This window comes from Phaethon lepturus, unplaced genomic scaffold (genome assembly GCF_000687285.1).
Source record: "Phaethon lepturus isolate BGI_N335 unplaced genomic scaffold, ASM68728v1 scaffold7693, whole genome shotgun sequence".
Taxonomy (NCBI): domain Eukaryota; kingdom Metazoa; phylum Chordata; class Aves; order Phaethontiformes; family Phaethontidae; genus Phaethon; species Phaethon lepturus.
In genome coordinates this window covers 21,904-31,077 of record NW_010529641.1, presented here as the reverse complement: position 1 = coordinate 31,077, position 9,174 = coordinate 21,904, and the positions used below count along the sequence as shown (strand labels likewise).

Sequence of the window (9,174 nt, the reverse complement as noted above, 5' to 3'; positions counted from 1 at the left end):
TACCTGTCAAAAAAAATTGCTGTTGGGCTTAGACCATGTGTGGAATTATCAGTCTAAACTAAAAACTTTCAGAGAATAAAGAGATGGTTAACAAAAAAAAGCCCCACAGATCCTCCCAAGCAAACACAAGAGCTTGTAGCTGTATATAGCACTTCAGAAAACAATTGTGCACACAGGGAATGTAGCCAGAGGTAAAAAAGAAATGCCGTGGCCATGTCTAAAGGAAAACCTTGAGCTGTTGCATACTGATGGATATAGATACACATATATGAATGAGCTGTAAAGCTCTTGCCCTGTAATCATGGTGTGAGCTATGTAACCCATAATGGAAACTATGTGGGGTGAAGGAAGTCCGCACCTTCCTGCAGTCTGTGCTTTACTTGCTTGAGATGCAAGGTAAATCCAATGTCTCCTTTAAAAGATGTGCTGTCTCTCAGGTTGCCTTTTATCCTTGGAAAAAATCATTTACAGTATGGTCATACCACCCATCTCCAAAATGCTTTTTGGAGTGAAAACATGATTTCGTGTTTGAAATAACCCACCAGCTATGAAGCTGTCTGTATGAAGAACAGCGATGGCCTAGAGCACATAATTCCTCTTCTGAGTCCGATAGCTCCAGAGGGGGATATTATCTGGCCCTCTGGCTGCCTATTCATTCTCTTTGCTGTAATGGTTATTTTAGTCTTGTTTCAAGGCTTGAAATTAGAGGTGAAGGCTGTGTGAGGTCAGCTTCCTGGCTGGAAAGCTCACGCTTTGGAGGAATTTTTGTGTTATTTTTATTTATTTAAGGAAAGGGACTGTTCCGTGTATTGGGCAGTGACTTGTGCCTTCCTTCAGCAACCTAGCACTCTGTCACGGCTCCAGGTTGGGGTGGTCTCCATTCGCACCGTTTGTCTTGCAGTACCCGCCTGGAGATGGGGAAGTGGATGGAAGACCTAAACGTGGCAATTGAAATGGCCAAGAAATCTACTGAGAAATCTGACATGCTTCTGGAAAACTCAGTATTCAATCGCTCCAACAGTAAGTGGTTTCCTGCCTTCTTGAAAAGCATCAGTTGTCATGTCCTTTTCATTTTTCCTACTGTGAATTTGATGACATAAATGGAGTATTTTTAGAATTCATATGGTAATGGAGAGTTACTGTGCTTTTGTTTTGTTTCAGTTAAAATAAATATGCTTGTCTTCCTAGGCTGATGTTCCTGGTAGCTTTAAATGCAGCAGAGATGCTCCAGTTGCAGAACTGCTAATTTTACAGTGTCCTTATTCATTTCTTACATAGATTTTTCTCAATTTAACCATGTAATGTATTTTGTTGTCCAGAAATTTGGTGTCTTTGGAGATCAGCAAGTTTTTTTTTATAGCCCAGCATTCTTGTGCCTGTCTCTGTTGGTGTTATGGATGTGCTGAAGCATGTAATATCTCTTCTTGATACCGTTTGAAGATGGTATGTGGGGACTTTTGTTGCTCTGTTTGTTTTACACAGTATTGAGTTGGCTGCCCCAAACAGAGCTGAGTAATGAAAGCCAAAATGATCTGCTCAGAGTGGTCGTTAGGAGCTGCGTAACAAATTCAAGTTGACGTATTTTAAAACTGGACCATTGCAAGAGAAAACAGTTTTTCTCAGGAAATCCTTGCTTCTCTTGCTGTTTGTATTGCACACTTTTCTTAAACCACTGCCGAATTCTCCTCCCCCAGGATCCTCTGATGAGGTCTCTCTAGAACAGGAGTCCGAAGATGACATACACTCTTCTCGTAGCTCCTTGGACAGGCAGAGCCACCACCGTGCCAACACAACCATGCACGTGTGCTGGTACCGCAACACGAGCGTCTCCATGACTGACCACAGTGTGGCTGTCGAGGTACCTGCGGGGCGCAGCTCTCACGTCTCACTCTGTCCGTCCTGGCTCACTCGGCTGCCGCTCGTCCTCCACTCCATCTCCCATTTCACCTTCGCAGCCTCTCTGCATCCGTGGGAGAGCATGGGCCATTCAAAAACTGCTGCACGCTTGCCCCTCTCTGTGCGTGTCAGTGTGTCTGCATACACACGCTCCGCTCTCCTTGCAGCAGGGCTTTGCTTCAGCAAAGGAGAGAAATTTTAAAGGAAATCCAGGATATCCCAGGACTGAATTGTTCCCTTGGGTTTCATCAGCCTTGCTGGAGGACAAGTTACCTAGCCATGATATTTTCCTTTAGAGATTGACTCTGCTATACTGAGGTCTGGTTAGCTACTAGAGTTAAGAAGAGTGCTTTAAGTTCAGTGGGAATACAACTTCTCTGCCCATCCAGGGGGTGCAGAGGGTGAGCAGCGAGCATTAGAAAGTGCAATTTACACCAGTGTCGTGTTATGCTGAACAGAGATTTATTATATGCCCGCTGAGCTGCTGTTACCTTGGGTCTTACCACTCGGCATGGCTTGGTGCAGCACTGGTGGCACATTTTGGTACCAAATCCTGCAGGTTTCAAGACAGCTGTCTGTTCAGCACTCCTTACACAGAGAGCTGGTTTCACTTTAGGTGGCAGTTGGGCAAGGTCAGTTGGGTAGGACACCTTCCTGGAGGCTGGGAAGACTTGCAGAAGTGGGCAGGACCCTAAATAACATGAGGAGAAAAAGGAGGTCACTAACTAGACAAACAGCAATGGGGCAGGGTGCTGCATCGGTGTATTTGTACCTTCCTATCTTCCCTGCCCTGCTGCTAAGGGACTTCTTGTTTAATGGAAGGGGTTACAAGCCGTGCACTGAAGCTCCTGGGTTTTCGTGATGTAGAGAGCGCATCCATCACCTCAGTAAACGAAGTCCTATAGATGTTACCTTGGCTTAGGGTCCGGAAGTTGGCACTTTAGCTGGCAAAGAAAGTGGTTTCTATCAGAGGGGACAAGCCTTCCTTTCCCTGCTGATACCTTGTGAAAGGCACCATCTTGCTGTTCCGTACCTGGATAATGAGACCACCCTGCCACAGGCTCTGGGATTAAACATGCAAGTTCTTGCAGCTCCTTCTCGCTTTGATCTGTTCCACGCTCTAATACCATCGTTTTTTTTTCACAATCCATTTTCCTTTAACAGACACCTTTCTCGCATCACTTATCTTGTCCTAATGTTCCATTTTTCTCTTTCTCTCCCCCTTTTCTCTGCTCAGTTTTCTGCTCTCTTGCTGTTTCTCCAGAGCTTCCTCCTCGCTATTTGCTGGGTCAGGCCCAACGGCCCAACACAATCACCCATGTTTGTTGGTACCGGAACCAGAGCCTATCCCTGTCTGATTATCTGTGCATGATCCAGGTAAAAATGCCTCTCAAGTTCTGCGCTGGTGGGGAGGAGCCATGGGATGCCAAGGAAAACGTACTGCTGCTCGCTTCGTAATTGCTCAGTGAGCCCACATATGCTGGCATGAGGATGCAGCAGAGTCGTAGTTAGGATATCCTCCTAGTTCTTCCCAAAATGGTTCTCTATGTAATTCTGCTGTGTATCCTGTCTTTTTCTCTAATTACAAAATCCATTAGCTGTCATTCCATGCGGAAGGTTTCCTTATCTTGCTGCACAAGCGCTGGGTGACTCCGACTCCAAGGCGGCAATGTTCAACTTTCCTGCAGCCCGCTTACCCCTCCGGGCTTGGCTTTGCATGGCTGCCACATGTAGCTTGTCCACAGCTCTGGCACCCTCTGTTTCCTCTTCTGCTTTATCTTCCTTCTCACACTGTGTGTTTTACATGGGTTTTCTGCACGTAAAAAAGGGTGGGTTAAAGGGGTGGATGCCCTCGTGGCTGTCACCACCCCCCGACCGTAGGCTGCAGAGGAGAGCGATCGCTGGAGGGACGACTCGGTGCAGCACCCTCCTGCGCGCTGCCTGACACTGCGCTGAGACACAGCGAGCGCTTAAACATGAAGGGGAACTTGCTGTTAGTGGAGGGAAGTCACTGCTTTGTTCATCAGAAGGTAGTTGTGAATTAGTGAAGACACAAAGTCACTCGATCGCCATGTGAAATATCTGGGAGGCCTTTTACAACACGGCAGCAACGCAGCGGCGGTTATGGCAGGCAGCCTCAAGCTTTCCGTCTGCGGCAGCTGCCCTCTTTTCCTGAAGGACAGCGACCTGTGGTTTCACAGCAGTTTTCTTCTCGTTCTGTGCTAGAACCAGCTTTCCGGGTACTTGCTGAGGAAGTTCAAGAACAGCAACGGCTGGCAGAAACTGTGGGTCGTCTTCACCAACTTTTGCTTGTTCTTCTACAAAACGCACCAGGTGAGCAAATATAGCTGAGGGGACCATGTTTGGGGTGCCTGGGGGAACCTGGATGTCCTTGGCTTTCTGCTCCTGGTGCAGCTCACTGCTGTTTGAAGGAGAGTAACAAGTGGAAGAGGAGGTAGTTCATAATGAAGCCAGTCTCTGTGAGGCTGTGGGCCCTTCTTCCAGGACTTCCAATTCTGTTGATGATATTGACCCTCTCTGGGTGAGGGGAAGAACGTCTCCTCACGCAGGGACTAATGGAGGTGGGGGAATTGGCAGCCCTTGGTCGGTCTCTGTTTCTCTCCCTGCTGCGCTTCAGCACAGTTAAACAGGCACCCGGGATTTTTCTGCCCATGGTGCATTCGGCACCTGCTTGGTAACAGACTGTGCTGCAGTGCACTCTGTGCCTTTTTATCTTATTTACCCAATAATCTGTGTTTATTTTATACATGCTTCGTGCCTTCAGGACACACTTCTTTTGGGAGGGATATTTTAACTTTTATGTCGGATCTGTGCTTGGAGTTCCAGAGAGAGGGTGCGGAGGTGGAAGTGGGGAGCCCAGGAGGCAGCAACAGGCAGGGGAATAGAAGCAAGTAACTCTGTAAAGGGGGAGGATTTTGTTATGAGTATCGGAAGCCTCAAAAAAGATAAAGGCTGCTCCTCCCATTCTCTCCTAAACAAAAATACAAAGACCTTACCTGTACAGTACAAAAAGGTGAGTGCGTGTTGGGATGAACTGTGTGGCAGGGGATGCCTTGCACTAAGGGCTGGGCTATTGGGCTGTTCCAGGATGATTATCCCTTGGCCAGTCTCCCGCTGCTTGGCTACGCAGTCAGCTCCCCTCTGGAGGCAGATGGCATTCAGAAGGATTATGTCTTCAAGCTGCAGTTCAAGTCCCATGTGTATTTCTTCAGGGCTGAGAGCAAATACACCTTTGAGAGGTAATTTTATGTTTTCTCTGTCTGTCTTGATATATCAACATGCTGTTAACTCACTGGTTGATCATCCAGAGCCCTCTCCTTGCTCCTGACTACCTCCTAGTCTGAGTGACCTTACAGCATGTTAATAATAAAGTTCTTCCTCCTACCGATGATGTTTGGAGATCCCTCCTCTGCCAGAACTGTCGTCCTTGTGGGGGAGAGCTGATGGTTACACCTAGAGCTGTAGGCTCTGCTTTGTCTCAGGAGTCTGGGGCTTCCTTGGAGATGAGGAGCAGTGTGGGTGGAAGGGCTGTGAGATGCTCAGCCCCACTCAGTCTTGGCAGTCAGATTTCTAGGTTAATGAGAGTTCTGGTAAGAATACTTTTTTATTTTCCCCTCTTGATCTCTGGAAACAGGAGTTATAACACAAGGCTGAGAGCAACAAGTACAGTGCTACTTTTCACTTTACTGCTTTCTCTGTAATTATGTTTAGCAGCGCTGTTAGGGGCTTCCACACATGGTCCAAAGTGAGTCACGTCTAAAGTGCATCACGTACAAAACTTTGCCGTTACGTTAGCTGTTGAAAGCCCTTGCATTGCATTCTGATGTGCAGGGTTGGTTGGTTTGGAGTGTGGGTTTATTGAGGTGGTGTCACATACTTCCCCCTTCCTCGGGAGAGTATTGCACTCGTGAGGAATGTACAGATCAGCTACCTGAGACAGCAGGGAGTTGTGCTCTTTAATTGACTGGTCTCATGTAGTGATTTCAAGGAAAAAACGTCTAATTCACAATGGATGTTCATCTTGCTTTTTTCACTGTTGCTTTACTTGCTTCCATTTGAGCAAGTCTGTTACGTAATTTATGGTAAGAAAAGCAATCCATTGACTAAGGAAAATTTTTGTCAGCCTGTTGTCTTTGGTAAATAATTTCTGTATGCTTACAAGAGAATACAGTGTGCTCTCATAAGAGCTCTCTGGAGCTCAAAGCACTGTAGAGCTGTTACTTGGACAGGCAACCATGTTCTGCAGTGTATTTACCACATCTCAAGCTATTCATTTGAAGAGTTATCTTCCTAAAAGAATTGTAAAAGAAAGTTAGAAAAGCGATGTTTTGTGAGGTTTGGTGAAAGGGGTACAGCTCGTAACCAAAGGATCAGATTGTGCATCTGTGAGTGAGGGGTTGAGCATCTCCCATGTCCTTTCTTCCCAGGTGGATGGAGGTGATCAAGAGAGCCACCAGCTCTCCAGCCAGGCCGAGCCTGCTGCTTCCAAAGGATGAGAAGGACAGTCAGACTGACTGAAGCGGGGCAGAGCTTGGATCTCTGCTGTAAACATCAGCAAAAGAGGCAAGTGGAAACAGCAGTCTCTGGAGTTGATAAAGCAAAGAACCAGGAGGCTCATTTCCACCTGGCATGGAAAGTGGGAGCGAGGCAGCTGCAGACAGGCATCGCATCCATTCCCAATGGCATGGAAGAGGGTCAAGTCTGTTCCAGTTGAACCTACTTAGAGAGAACCTAACAACCGCAGAGCTCCGGTGTGCACACATCATGGAAGGTCTATTGTTCCGGTTGTACCTGTACAGTAACACCCTTGTCTGCCCTGAAGGCAAATGCCACCTTCTTTTTACGTTTTGTCTGGGTGGTCAGCATATCTGGGAGAAAAAAAGCAGCTGTCAGTGGTGCAGTGGGCTCACAGCTGCTGGTGCCAGGGCTTGCTGGCTCCCAGAAGTTCCTTTCCCCTGATGCTCGGCGTGGCTGGCTATACAACTGCTGTCTTGCTGCTGTTAATGTCAACCTGCTGGCACAGTCGTCTTAGACTAACAGGGGATCCACAGATGTATTAGCTTGAACAGAAACTGCAGCTCTCATAGAACAACTCTGCTCTTTGGAAACTGCCATGGCAGCAATTTTCTGGGGGGAGTGGGAGGACTGAACCTCTGCTAAGCCATTGAGGTTTCAGTATGTTGTGGATTGGTACAGGTTGGGTGCATGGTTTTTCCTCTGAACTCTGCTATGGCGCATGCTGAGAGGGTTAGTCGCTATTCTCGTATCACAGCTCTGGTTTCTTTATCCTGTAGTAGGCGTTATGTAAGGCATGGGATGGCAAACACACTCTCCACCCTGATGTGGGTGATGTTTTCAAGGCATTTAAGCACTATAGGAGAACAAGCTTCTCTGAAAGTCACTGTTGCTTTGTCATGCAAAGACTTCTGAAAATCCCTCTTACCTTTAAATTTGGGGTGGGATCCATCTTCTGTTTCTCATGAAGGTGTAAAAGTCACTGGATTCCAGATGGAGCAGCAAGTCTGTGGACTCTATTAAATCTTTGTATTAAATCTGAAATGTTTGCAGTTTGTTGTTTTTGTAAAGCTGTCAACTTCGTTGCCTCCACAGAAGGACTGAAATAAGCTAAGCACCACGAAAGGCTGTTGGATGTGGCTTTGATGGGCTCTAGGGCCTCTGCCTCCATATTAGAAAAGTATTTGTGTACTAAAAGAAGGAACAATGAAGTGGTGTAGTGAACGAAAAAGGAAAGTGTTGCATGTTGTGAGGATGGAGAGAGGTGGAGATCCCTGTGAAAACAGGAAGTACAGAGGCCAGCATGTGCGTTCTCCAAGGCTGTTTCAGGTTATGGTCTAAAACATGTGCGGGATGAGGACTGCAGGGAGGGGGTTCCAGAAGGATTTCCCAAGCTCGCTTGGCATTTGCATCATAGAGAAGTCAAGTGACTGCAGCTCCAGCCTTCACCACCACTGTCACAAAGACCACTGTCCCATGTAAGTTAAATGTACTTAATTTATTGGTGTTGTCTTTTTTTTTTAATTAACTGTTGTAGGTGTATACATGTGGATTGACTAGGTATGGTATAACACAGCTGAATATGACTGTTGGAAGTAAATAGCATCTTGGTATAAAACTCTCTCAGCCTCTTATTCCTGAGCCCGCCAGCCCCATCCGTGGCCACGCTCGTGGGAAGATGGACGGCGACTGCACAGAAGCTTTGCTTTCCCTCAGCCCCGAGAGCAGAGGTTTCACACTGTTGATCAATGGGTCTTTGCATTCCGTGGTTTTCCTGGATGGTAACTGACTGCTCCTTTGCCACGGTCACAGGCTGGAGTCGCTCAGCAGGAGGACCTTCCCCTTCTTGAGAGCTCTTCCATGCAATTACTGCCCTTCGCTGGTCTCCTGCGGGGAAGCTCTGCAAGAGCCATTTGCAGAGAGGAGGAGCAGGGTCGCTGTCAGCAGCTGGTGCCTCAGCACTTAATCCCACCCTTTAGTTGCACTCACCTACTGTAGCAGGGCTTTCTAGCGCCAGGATTTGAAATATTGTCTAAACTACCTCCATAAATCAGCTCTCGTTCTCCCTAGCACCATGCATTACAGATCCGACACGTACCTGCTGGTACTGGCGACGGAAGGAACCGTACAAGCCAGCCTCATCCTCAGCGAGCAGCGGGGAGGCTTGGCTTTTGTACACTCCCTTGCAGGGTCCAGTGGAGATTCTTCCTGCCCCGCTTGTTTTTCCATCTTGTATCATAGGGAACACTGCTTTAGCCTGTAACACAAGGAAACAACTTCTGACGTTTAGAAAAATGATCGAAGAATACAGTGGAAGGACACACCCAAGAGGCGTTAGTACATGACTGGTAGGTACTTACATGGCTAATACACAGACTGTTGGAACACCTACGCTCCATTTATCCTCCCATCACCTCTGTGTAGCAGAATAGTACTGTTACAGCTCCTGTTACAGGAGAGATGCACTGAACAAGTCCTTCCGTGGGATTTTTGGGCAGTTGAGGAATGGGTCATCTTTGAGTTGCTTATGTACTTAACCTGCAGCTCAGTATTTCCCATCCTGAAGATGCGTGTGCTATCTACAGTGGCTGAGGTGTAGGCCCTGCCTGACCAGAAACTGAGGACAACAGGCAGCAGAAGTCCCTTCTCACGTAGCGAATACCAAGCTCAAATGCCTGTGCATTGAAAATGCAGGAGCACAGGCTATAAAAGCCAGAAACTTCACTATTCCTGCTTACCTCT

General features: G+C 47.3%; 1 protein-coding gene across 1 annotated transcript in view; it reads left to right on the top strand.

Moving 5' to 3' along the window:
* Nucleotides 1–6,435, top strand: part of FARP2 (FERM, RhoGEF and pleckstrin domain protein 2) — a 59,293-nt gene extending 52,858 nt beyond the window's left edge. The window contains exons 23-27 of the mRNA XM_010284000.1: nucleotides 902–1,020; nucleotides 1,695–1,858; nucleotides 4,123–4,230; nucleotides 5,005–5,156; nucleotides 6,345–6,435. Of these exons, the coding sequence (XP_010282302.1) occupies nucleotides 902–1,020; nucleotides 1,695–1,858; nucleotides 4,123–4,230; nucleotides 5,005–5,156; nucleotides 6,345–6,435 (634 nt within the window). The remainder of the gene's footprint in view (nucleotides 1–901; nucleotides 1,021–1,694; nucleotides 1,859–4,122; nucleotides 4,231–5,004; nucleotides 5,157–6,344) is intronic.
* Nucleotides 6,436–9,174: the final 2,739 nt, after the last annotated feature.